We start from the raw sequence: 12,068 nt of genomic DNA, 5'->3' as shown, positions 1-12,068 counted from the left end.
AACTGCAGCCGCTCAGAGGGCGTGGGCTGTTCCCTCCTGACAATCCTTGAGAGAGTTCAGATTTCGTCTGGCCCTTTTTCTGAGCTCCCTCCTTCCTTCCAGCATCCCTCCAGACCACTCCAGCCTTCGTTCCTGGAAGCTGTGCTCACCAATTTCCCATGAGGTCTCCACTTTGTGAGGCCTTCTTCAGCCACGTCTTCTCATCAGGACAATCCAAGTTGAACCACGAGGCAATCCAAGTTCTCTCACTCACCCTGGACCCCTCCCGGCTTCCTCCAGGTCCAGGATGGGGTGGGGAGGGGCTCTGTCCAGCCAGCCCTCCCCACCGGCAGAACCCACTCTCCCCACAGTGCCCAGGTCTGCCCCCACCCCTGCACACCAAGGGCCTGGACACTTGGCCTCTGAGGCTCCCGCCAGCCCTGGCAGTTTTATTCTGTCTCAGGGATGACTGGGCCTGAGACTGGGCCATGTGACCCCCAACCCAGGCCACACTGGCCTCCCAGTGCAGCCCAGGAGCAAGCCCAGGCCCAGGGTTGCCCCCTACCCACCACTGCTCTGCAAGCGACAGAGGCATGGGCGTCACCCTCTGCCTGGGAGCCATCTCGGGAAGGGCTTGGAGAAGCTGGAGTCAGCAGGAGATTAATTAATCAAAACCTGAACACATCTGTTGTTAATTAATTCTATGCCAAGGTTAACTCTTCCCTCTCTGGGCTTCCCCTTCCCTTTGGTGGGAAGAGGGAAATAATGGTGGGGAGTCGGGACCCCTCTTCCTTCCACCCCTTAGCGGGGAACGGGAAGGAAGGGACCCCAGAGGGCAGGGAAGCCTCATCCATTCCGGTGCCTTGTAAGGACGTTGTGGGGAGTTTGCTTTTGAGAGTCGTGGTCCATGGACATTACTCATGAGTCCTGAGGAAATCGGAGATGGACAAACATCTTTATTTACAGCAACAAATAGAACAGACCCTCCCTCCATGCCCCCCCTCTCCCCTTCCAGTCTTTTCCATACTGTTCCCCCTCGTGCCCTGCCCCAGGCCTAAGCCCAGCACCCTCTGGGGTCACTGTATGGGTCAGGCCCCCAAAAGAGCTCAGGAAAGGAGACAGGGAGGGGCTTGACTGAGGGTAGGGTGGGGGTCTCTTTTCACATTTTGCTGTCCTCTAAGCCTCGGGGTCAGGGGAGGCGGGCGCCAGGAGCAGTGAGAGGTAGAGAAGCACACAGCTCCGGCGTCCCTGCCTCCCCCATGTTCCTGCGCCCCCACCCCAACTTTCACAGTGTTCTGCAGCCCTGGCAGCTGGCCCAGGAGCAGCCCCCACCCCAGCCACTGCCCCCAGGTCCTTGGTGCCATCTGTCCCTGGTAACCAGGGAGGAGGACTGGCTCTCTGCAGTGGGCTCAGCTCCCGGGATGGAGGTGGCCTCCGAGCGCCCCCTTCTCACGGGCTGGGGTTCTGAGAGGGCCCTGGGAGGGTGGGAGAGGACCAGGGGGACGGGTGATCAAGCTCTGTGCCACAGCCCCCCTGGGGAGCCCCTGCCGGAATCCGCGGGTCAGGAGGAGAAGCAGAGCCCACAGCACTCCATGCAGATCTCCAGGCAGTCGGCCGACTCGCAGCAGGCGTCCAGGATGCCGCAGTCCAGGTCGCAGGGCAGGTCGCAGTCGGCGCATTCGCCGGAGCCACAGCAGCAGCAGCAGAGGCACGAGTCCTCGGAGCTGCAGGAGCCGCACGTGGCGCAGTCCAGGACAATGTTGCACAGCGTCAGGAACTCGCAGAAGAGGCAGGACAGGATGCAGTGGACGCAGCAGTCTGCGGGTGGAGAGAGACAGGTGAGACAGCCGGCGGCAGGGGACCTAGCCCGGCGGGGACGGTGTCCACCGAGAGCTCGGTGCTCGGCAGGAATTAAGCTCATGCAACCCTGGGCAGCTCCACCAAGTGCGGACTGCGAGGAGCCCCGCCTTATAGGTGACGGCCGTCAGAGGCACAGAGTGGCACACGCCTACCTCCTATGCTGCAGAGCGGAGGTTCGAGCCCAGGCCGTCTTGATCCCGAGTCCCTGCTCGTAACCACCCTCCACCATTTATCTAACAAACACATGGAGCGATGACATGTTCTAGGCACTGCTCTGGGTGCTGGGCATGAATTAAACTCATTTAAACCTCCAACAACTCCATGACGTGGCGCTACGATCAGCCCCACTCCACAGATGAAGAAATCTAGGCCCAGAGAAGTCCCTGCAGAACATGTCCAGAATCCTACCACTCTGCTCCTCTCTCGCTGGGGCCACGGCAACGGCCTCCCCGTGTCTATTCCCCACGTGTTCAGAGGGATTCTTGGAAGAGCTTTAGTCACATTCCACCCCTGCTGTGCTCAGAACCCTCCAATGGCCTCTGCCTCACTGGGAGTAGGAGCCAAAGTGCTCACAGTGGCCCCCACGGCCCCACGTGATCTGGTCCCCTCTCCCACTGACCCCCGGATCACTCTGCTGTGGCCACACTGGTCTCCCGGTCCTGCGGGCACTGCTGCCCTGCCCGGAAGGCTCTTGTCCCAGATGCACGCTGGGCTCCCTCCCTTTCCTCCTTCTTTGCCCAGACGTCCCCTCTCGTGAGTCTGTCCTTCCACGAGCATGCTCTATAATACTGCACCCTGCCTGCCCCACCCCCAGCTCCCCCCCACCACTTGCCCTGGTCTGCTCTGCCATTTCTTGGAGGACTGATCACCTTCCACCGACTCCACTGCTTTCTCCTCCTACTAAGATGGAAGCTCCCCAAGGGCAGGCATCTCTGTCTGTTTTGGTCACTGATATAGTACAAGTCTGCAGAACAGTGCCTGGCACATCGTAGGCGCTGAGTAAATAAATGGTAAATGAGTTGACACAGGAGCCTGGCCATGGGCTCCCAGCTGCTAAGTGGAGCTGGGACCCCAGGTGGCCTGGCTCTGGAGCCCGTGCTCTGAACCGCTCAGGCGGCTGCCAGGATGCTGAGCTGTCACCCCTCCCAGGGGTCAGGCCATGGGGAAGAGTGTGGAGTTCCCCTGACCAGGGGGGCCCCTGGCACATGGCTGCTGGTCCTGTGGGAGACTCACACCACCATGGAGGGCCTGACTCCCCCACCCTCTTCCTGTGTGGAGGGACTGGGGTCTGGTACAGCTGGAACCCCTACAGTCTATCTGCAACCTGGATAAGAGAGTTCTTTTCAAGCGCAAATCTGATGAGGTCAGTGGCTTGTTAAAAACCCTTCCTTGGCTCCCTATTGCCCCCAGATGAAGGCTAGGCCCACGGCAAGGTTTACAAGGCAGGGAGCCCCTGCCTGCCTGGAGCCTCACTTCCCACCATTCTTCACCTTGAACTTCACAATCTACCCACACCAGCCATTTCTCACCCCTGTGCTAATGCCCCCCTGGCTACACCCTCCTACTTGTCCTTTAAGGCTTGCTTAGGCACCTCCAGAGCCCTCCTGACTCCCCTCCCCAGGTTTCTGGGCTGGTGTGGGTGTCCCCCTGTGTGTGCATAATCCCCTGCCTGTGGCTTTATCACCATATTTAAAATCTCACCATATCTTGACGAGCTGTTTGTGCCTCTCTCATGAGGCCATGGACTGGGTACCCAGCACACAGCCCAGGGCCTGGCTCAGAGCAGATGCCCCAGACACTTTAAGTGAATGAACACCCGCTTCGTAAGTGAGACTGTTGGGCAGAAGCCTCTCTATGGGTGGCAAGATTTATGAACACATTATGTGCAAACACGTACACTGAATCCTGTTTGCAGAGGACCAGCTAGAGTCCCCCAACATGGACAGGAATTGCTTAAAAATTGTGGGGTGCAGGTCAAGCACCACTGAGTTACAGGCAGCTGTCACTCATGCCAGTGGGGCAGCTGGACCTGGCTGTCCAGGGTGGCCCTGGCAAGGACCTCCTTTGTGCTGGAGGAACAGTAGCTGGTGTATCCAGGTCCTCTGTTCTCCCACTGCCCCTGGCAGCCCCCGCCCCACCTCCAATGAAGCATCTGATGGTGCATAATTTCATTCTGCTAGGTGCTCTCTTCTCACTGAACAGACGCTCCAGTCCTTGAGGAAAATTTCTGTGTCCAGACATGGGGGGTTTAAGCTGGTTCAGCCCAGATGGCTCCATTCCTTGTTACAGCAGCTCTGGGAGAGCAGGGAGGGGAAGGCGTTGGCCTTGAGATATGCCTCACTTTACCCAACAGGTGTCCTTTGCAAGGTTCTCCGATTTGACAGTCTTGCACCAGACTCCCTGGAGGGCTTGTTAAAACCCAGACTCCTGGGCCCCACCCAGAGGTTCAGGCCTGGTGGGCTTGGCGTGGGGTTGAGATTCCACTCCTCCCCAGCCGCCTGACAAAGATGTTGCGGCCCCTGCCTCGCACCTTGGGTTTGGAGGCCTCTCCAGGGAGCGGGGGGGGGGGGGGCGGCGCAGGGCTCACCTTCCTGCGCCTGGAGAGGGATCTGGGAGGCAGCTGACTTGGTGCTGGCTTTGCTCTTCTTGCTGCCCTGGCTGGCGAGAGATGGGTGTGTCTGCAACTTCCGGTGGGTCTTGGGGCCACCCAGGGCACCATTCCCCGCCTGCCTGGCGCCGCCCAGCTCCGAGGAATGGCCAGAGCCATTCGCCACTAGTGGGGTGCAGCCCAAGGGGTTCCCCTGAGGCTGGCCTAGAGAGATGACGAGAAAGAGGGATGGAGGAAAGTGTGGGGCCGCACAGCCTCCAGAGCTCTGCTCTAACCCTGCCTGCTTCATTCCTAGATACACCACAGGTCACGTAGCCGGACTTATATTCTGCAGGTGGGGAAACTGAGGCTCAGAGAGCAGAACTGACTTGCCCAGGGGCACACCATGAAATAGCAGCAGAGATGAGCCTGTCTCCTGACTCCCAGAGGGGCAGGGAGAGGGCTCAGAGCCCTGGACTCCACCTTCTTACCCCAGAAGAAATCTATTCTCTGACCCCTGGGGTCCCGGGAGTTGGGCGAGGGCGGTGTGGTGGGGGATGGAGGGCAGGGATGGTTCAGCTGGGGTGGGAGGATAGCAGTGAAGCGGTTAACCTCCGCCTCGGCCCCTGCCAAGCCCCCAGCTGTTTTTGCCCTTGGTGTGCTGGGTGATTTATTGGAAACATCTGTTTGCAGATGAACGCCCTGGCCCTGGAATCCAGGGGCTCCTCACAGGAGCCCCTCTATCTCCTGCTCCTTCCGCCTCTGCTCCCCGCCCCGTCCTGCCTCTGTGGGGCGGCTGGCAGAAGCAGTTTGCTGAGGGGCCCTTAGGTCTGGGTGAGGAGGGAGAGAAGGGAAGAGGGAGGCCAGTGGGGAGACCCCCAAGGCCAGGAACCCCCATGTGCCCATCCCAGGCTGAGGGACCAGATTCGGCCTTATCAGTGGGGTGCAGGGAGGCTGGCCCTGGCGATCTCCCCAAAACACCCAGTTCCGCTCCTCCCCTCACTCAGGTGTGCTCACCTGGATGGCACGGTTCTGTTCTTAAGAGACGAGGGCAGGTGTGTGTGTGTCAGGGAGGGGACCGAGAAGGGGTCACCAGGAGCCTGGAACCCCTCAGCTCACGGCCCCTGACTCCTGGGCAGGACCCTCTGGCCTGAGGACCTCTGTCAGTGTGCGAACGTGGGACACTTCCATTGCTTAGGCATCAGGGTCTGGATCCTCAACCCCGTCCAGGCCAGGCCTCTGTGTTTGAACTGTGGTGGGAGGAGACGTCTGGGGTGCCCTGGAGGCTGAGGAGAGGGGAGGGTGGCCTCCGTGCTTTCCTTGACTCAGGGGGATGGGCCTTCTAGCAATGGTCACATCACTGCACACTGACTGCGTCAGCCACTGTTCTAAGCGCTTGACAAGCTAATTATTCTCTCACTGAATCCTCTCAGTATCTCTACAGGGCAGCATCCTCCTCTTACAGATGAGGAAACTGAGACCAAGAGAAGTACAGTAACTTGTCCAGGGTCACACAGCCAGTATGTGTCAGAGACAGAACCAGGCTGGAGGCTGAATGCAAGGGCTCAGAGGGCAGAGCGGCCAGGGAGGGGCAGAGGTTGGGAGACAGGGGACTGGGCAATGAGCTGCTACTGTCACAACAGTCACTACTCTCTTAACTAGCAGCATACACATTTTGAGTTGTTACTAGCTGCCAGACACAGTGCTAAGAGCTTTATGGATAGTGACTTTAAATATCATGATAGATCCACTCTGATTGGCCCCATTTCCAGATGAAAACACTGAGGTCCAGGGAGGATAAAACGACTGTTTCCCCAGCTAGGAAGTGGAGGTGGGGGGGGGGGATGATGATGGGGAGAAAGGAGGCAAGGACAAGGTGGGGAGTCAGGGAGAGGATGGGAGAGGCTCCGCGCTGGGAGCCTTCGGCCCTGAGGTCCAGCTGGTGCCTGCCTCTGGGTAAACAGGGGTAAGGCCATGGGAAGTGGTCAGGCCTGAATCATTCTGCTCCTACCTCTTTGCTGCATGGGGGGTGACCGGGCTGGGTCTTTGGCCAGCTTCAGTGCCCCCTGCCCTGCTGCCTAAACACGGGCACAGGGCGGGCGTGTGTGGTGAGCCGAGGGCCCTGGGAGGTTTGGGCAGACAGAGCCTGCCTGTGGCCATGGCCGTGGGGGCTGAGTCACAGAGCAAACACTCAGGCCCATAGACACAGGAGTGTCTGTCCAGCTCCCATGCAGGCCCCCTCCTCTGTGGCCACGGCGCTGACCTCTTTCTCTCAGTGCTGCCGGTGGGTGTGTCTGGAGGAGGCTGAGGGCAGCGCGCTAGCGGGATTTAGTAACCCAGCCTTCCAGGGAGTCCAGCGTAGCCCCAGATGTCCCAGCTGAGGCGGCTCCCCAGGCCGGGCCAGCTGGGCAGGCACAGGAGACAGCGCTGGGCCGGGGGCCCTGAGTTCCTCAGCTTGTGTCCAGGGTGAGTGTTCTCTGCACCTCAGTATCCTTGTCTGCAGAGTGGGCTTGGCCATGACCCTCCCGCTGTGTCACCCCAGGGTGACTTGGAGAGCACGTGAGATCATTCAGGGAAAGAAAGTTGGAGAGTGCAAACGTGGCTAGAGATTTTGCGCATCTTATTAGTAATTACAACCCGATTCTGGTGGCCCCTTCTCCTGCTCTTGAGGGTGAGGGTGAATGCTCTCCCTCCCAGGACCTCCTCAGAGGTCGAGCCAAGCCTGGGAACAGAGCTGAAGTTTGGTCCTTTCTGCCCAGAGCAACTGGGGGCGTCTCTCCTTCCTTATAGTCCTTGATGCCCTGAAAGATGGGGCTGGCTGGGCTCTCGCTCCCTGCACGGCCCCCCAGCTTCTTTCTGAGGTGAGAGGCACCTCCTTCCACACAAACACACACCCTCTGGTCCTGAACAATATTGCCTGGAGCCTGTCCACACTCATTTTGTACTAACCATTTTGTACGTGGAGGTCTTCTTCCTAGACAGAAAGGACGGTGACAGTGTCACATGCCTTTCCATTACCGACATCTCAAGGCCGTGGCCCAGGGCTGGGCTTACATGGGCACTCACTGCATTTTTGCCAGCCCATCTGGATTGGATTCCCGCGTGCAACCCCTACATGTTGCCACCCCCATACCCCGGCCCCTCAGGACTCACGTGTCACAGCTTCTGTGGGGACATCGAGGTCAGTGCTGTCCAGGGCCTGGGGGGCCCCGGGGCCATTGCCTTGGGGCATGAGGGGTGCCGCCTCCTCCAGGGAGCCCTCCTCTAGCGCTGCCTCCGCAGGGTGAGTGGATCCTGTTACTACCTCCAGCCCAGGTGGGAGGGATGGGGTCTGGGCTGGGGAAAAAGCAGACAACTGAGGTATATTTTCCCTGCCCTGGTCCCCTCCCTGAAGCCCAGAATGCCGTGAGCCTTCATTCTCTCTCTCTCTGTACCAGTCACCCAGCCCTTATCCTATGTGGCAACAGCCCCAGACTCCAAAATAGAAAGCTCCCAAACCACAACCCGTGAGTGAGCAAGGATGTGAGTGTGTGCGTGTGCACATGTGTGTGTGGTATCCAGGAGGGGGCTAGAGACACGTGGTAGAGATGGAGTGGGGAGAGGAGGCAGAAACACACAGCCGGAGAGAACAGACAGCCAGTCGTGATGGAGAGATTAGGGACAGGCATCAAAAGTGACAGGGAGAGAGAAAGAATCAAAGGGACAGTGAAAGGTAGAAACCAAGAGATAGCGCATGAGAACGCGGGAGATGGGGCGGGAAGAGAGAGCCTCAGAAACCCTGTGATGGACAGCTGGGACGGGACAGCCAGACGGGAGGGAGACTCAGCGATGGGGAGGAAGACAAAGACAGGGTCAGAGACAGAGGCGATGGAGAAGGGAGCGTGAGACAGACAGAGTGAGGGGGAGATGGACAGTAAGAAATGGGGTGAGAGAGAGGATGACAGTGAGAGAAAGAGTCAGAGAACCCCGGGGGTGAGGAGAGAGATCAGGCCTGAGGCAGAGGGCCTACAGGCAGGAAGAGAGACAGGGACATGGCCCATGAGGGCTGGGACGAGGCGGACTGAGGTGGACCGCAGCCACATGTAATTACAGTGACTGGCTCAGCCCCTGTGTGCAGGGTGGGCGGAAACAGAAATGGAGCCACTTTCAAACCCACAGCTCCTGAGTGGCTGCACTAGGGCCCCCGGGCCAGGGGAGACTATTACGGAGGTGGGACATGGAGGAGGGAGGCAGAAAGGAGCCCAAGCTCCCGCCCCTCAGTCACCAGGGGTGGGAAGGCCTGAGAGTGAGCAGGGGGCAGAGAGGGTGAAGCAGGGGCCCCAGGGCCAGGGGCCGGGCCAGTCAATTACAGGGTGCTGCCTGAGCATCTAATCAGACCCCAGGTTGTGCCATTGGAATGACAGGGGCCTCAAGAAGGTGGCCTCCTTGCCTCCCCCCACGCCATGTTGGGAGCAGGGGAGAGGAAGAAATGAGAGACTCATAGGGAGAGGAGAGAGACACAGGGAGACAGAAAGATGAAAAGAAAGGGCGGTGGAACCCAGAGAGAAAAGGATCCACACCCACACATGGACACTACACAGAGAGACTGGGAGAGACACACCCAGGGCGGCAGAGAGATAGAGACACAGACGAGTCCTGGAAAGAGAAGCGGAATCAATCTCAGAGAACATATGGTCCTTCTCTGAGCTATCTCCAAACGACAGCGACAGCGGGAGAAAAGAGGAGGGAGATAATTAGAGGGATAAAGGAAGGCTGACCATGCAGGTCTGGGGGATGGGAACATCCTGAGGGGAGGGACCATCCAGGGGCTCGGCTGCCTCCCTGGATCCTGAGCATCACTCTGTGGCCTCTGATCCTCAAAGACCCCTGAGCAGTCCTTGTTCCAAAGACCCTGGTCTCCCGTGGCTAGGGGAATGGAGGCGCCCGAGGACCCAAGTGGGTAGCACAGAGAGCACAGGCCGAGCTGGCGTGCTCACGCCTGCCCAGGGAGACCTCAGGCCCTGCCTGGAGACAGGAGCTGGGGCAGGGAGGAGGGAGGGGCTGGGGCTCCTGCAACTCCTGAGGGCCCCAGAATCCTGTGTTGGGGACCCCTCATGGTGCCTGCTGCTGCTCCAGGGAGGCAGGGGGCAGGGCCCTCCAGTCCCATCCGCTCTTTGGGCCCCCTGTTGAGAGCCCCCTCACCAACTGGGTTAATGAGAAGGGTCAAGGCTTTGGGAAGATCACAGGGTTGGGCGAGGAGGAAGCAGGCGAGTGGAGATGACTCCCAAGGAGGAGCCACGCTGCTCCTCCTAGCCCTGAGCTGGTCTGCAGCAGCTCAGACACAACTCTTGAGGGCGAAGGCCAAATTGGCACAAAGAGGGAGGCTCAGGGCTGGGGTCCTCACTCCCAGGAAGGGGGCCTGCTAAGCTCTAGCCTCTGGCCCCAGAGGCATCTTGCCAGGGCCCTGAATCGGGAGTGCAGACTCTCCCACGTGGTGTAATGAAAAAGGCCTGGGAAGATGCTGAAGACCCCAGCCCTGGATCTTACCAGTTAACAGCTGGGGCAAGTTAGCGGGTCTTGGGTTACCTTGTGTGTAAAGGGGGGGGGGGGGGGTCCTAACGCTTATCCCTCAGAGTTTCAAGGAGTCAGTGAAAGGCTCAGCAGAGCCCTGGCCTGTGGGGGGCCATTCACGACCACGTCCATCCACACAGCCACCTACCTGCCCGCTGTCCTTCCTCCCTCCCTTCCTTCCTCCCTCCCTCTTTCCCTGCCTCCCTCTGCTGTTTGATTCAACACGTATCCAGCAGCGATGATGCACCTCACAATATATCAAGCACTGGGTAGGCCAAAATGAGAAAGACCAGGTCACCACCTCAGGACTTCTCTGTCAGGAGTGGATTGCAAGGCGGTCACACACACTGAGGGGCAAGAGTTCCTGCAGGGGGCAGCCTGAAGAACTGTGGAAATGCAGAAGACGGGCACTTATCCCAGGGGGTGGTGTGTGTGTCTAGGAGGTTTCTAGGAGAAGGCAATGCCCACAGTGGGTCTTGAGTAATCAGTCAGGAAAGAAGAAAAGGACATTTCGAGATGAGCAACAGGAACCAAGGGCCCCAGGGTGAACAGCCGCAGAGTGAACAAGGGACACCAGAGCCATGCTAGAACGATAGCTGGTGCATGGCAGGCCTGTGGTCACTTCCTAGGCTTTCTGCTGAGGTCACTGGGGTGCCCTGGGGTGACACCGTGGGTCCTGTAGAAGAAGGAGCCAGGATGGCAGCTTTCCTGGCCCCCAGGGTTGGAGAGGCAGGAAGGGGAGGAAGAGGGGATAGGGAGATTGGTCCCCATCTCTGTCTTCCTCCCCCAGTGTCACCACTCTCTGGGTAGTCTCTCCTAATAGTCATCTCCAGGGCTGGTGACCTTGAATCTGGTGGGAACAGGAAATCACAGAGAGCACAGACTGAGTCCCAAGGAGACCCCTCCTGCAGGAAACCTGCCATTCGAGGGTGAGCGTCAGACCTCGGGAGGAAACCAGGGAGGAACGAAAATCCAGTCCAGTCATCTCGACCTGGACACACAGAGGGACAGACCTCCTGGAGCCAGGAGGGGCAACAGAGGGGATCTGGCAGACACCCGAGAGAGCAACTCTGAGGTCAGAGGAGGAAACTGTGCCAAGTGCTCAGAGACATGGAAGCAGAATGAGACGGAAGAAGAAGTGGCAGGAAGACCCGATCTGTGAATGAGATACTGCCCAGAGGGCCCGGATGCCAAGAAGCGGCTCTCGCCGGGAACACAGGAGCAGAGAATCCAGGCCAGAGGTGAAGTCCCAGTGCTCAATCACCAAGACACTGAAAGAGCCCAGCTTTCCTTCTTGGGACCACGAGACTCTGCTGTCCAGCCACAGAGGGAGAACATCTCCGAGGAGAAACTCCCCGAGGGACGTTCAAGAGGGTAGAAATGTGGGGTGGGCCACATCCACCCAAATGTGGGGGTGGCCAGCAAAGGCCAAGGGCCATTGTGCGGATGTGCAACTCTTGTTCTGTATACAGGCGCCTGCCAAGGAGGGCAGGGGTGGGGCTGGAGTCCCTGGTTGGGGCCCTTTACTCCCCGGAGGTGCCATCTGCTCACCCAGCTGCATACCGGCTCCATCTGACCAGAGGGCCACCTTTTTCTAATGTGCACAGGGGGCCAGCCATGCTGGTGGCGTCTCTGGGCAGAAGCCCTCGGGCCTGCACCTCCCCTCTCACAGGTCTTCATCTACAAGGGGGAAATACAGAAAGGAACAGCCCTTTCTGGACACACTCTCACCCCTAAGACGGGACAAGGTTCTAGTCAATGCCCCGGGTTCTGGAAAAGGCCCCAGAAGGGAGTGGGAAAGTCATGTTTAAATCTGTCAGCCCCAGAGCGAAGGCTGAGAGACCAGCAATCTCAGCAAGGAACTGGGGCTCCCTCTGCCTGCCGTCCTCCAAGGCGGGCGGTGCTCCTGGACCGAGAAGGAGAACGGGGACCTCTTCTAGGTGGGATGGGTTCCCTCCAAACCTGGAAAGTGCCCACAGGACCCTCGTTCTGGAGCTCCAGTGCCTGGTCCCTCAAGTCTAGCCCTTTCCATGGTCTTTATGGTCAGTGGATCCGGGCTCCCCCCTCGGAGCTCTGAGCGTCTTCAGAGGGA

General features: G+C 59.1%; 1 protein-coding gene across 8 annotated transcripts in view; it reads right to left on the bottom strand.

Annotated features, from left to right (window-relative positions):
• Positions 1-915: 915 nt before the first annotated feature.
• Positions 916-12,068, bottom strand: part of MDFI (MyoD family inhibitor) — a 37,286-nt gene continuing 26,133 nt past the window's right edge. For 7 of the 8 annotated variants that reach the window (XM_070244562.1, XM_070244561.1, XM_001496649.7 and 4 more), the window contains exons 3-5: positions 7,580-7,762; positions 4,427-4,651; positions 916-1,797 (exon numbers count right to left, since the gene is read on the bottom strand). In XM_070244562.1, the coding sequence (XP_070100663.1) occupies positions 1,541-1,797; positions 4,427-4,651; positions 7,580-7,762 (665 nt within the window). In that variant the 3' untranslated portion in view covers positions 916-1,540. Of the gene's footprint in view, positions 1,798-3,977; positions 4,134-4,426; positions 4,652-7,579; positions 7,763-12,068 lie in introns of those variants that run through there. The other variant, XM_070244564.1, reaches the window with a different exon arrangement.

Source organism: Equus caballus, chromosome 20 (assembly GCF_041296265.1).
Source record: "Equus caballus isolate H_3958 breed thoroughbred chromosome 20, TB-T2T, whole genome shotgun sequence".
NCBI lineage: Eukaryota > Metazoa > Chordata > Mammalia > Perissodactyla > Equidae > Equus > Equus caballus.
This window is presented reverse-complemented; position numbering and strand designations above follow the sequence as displayed.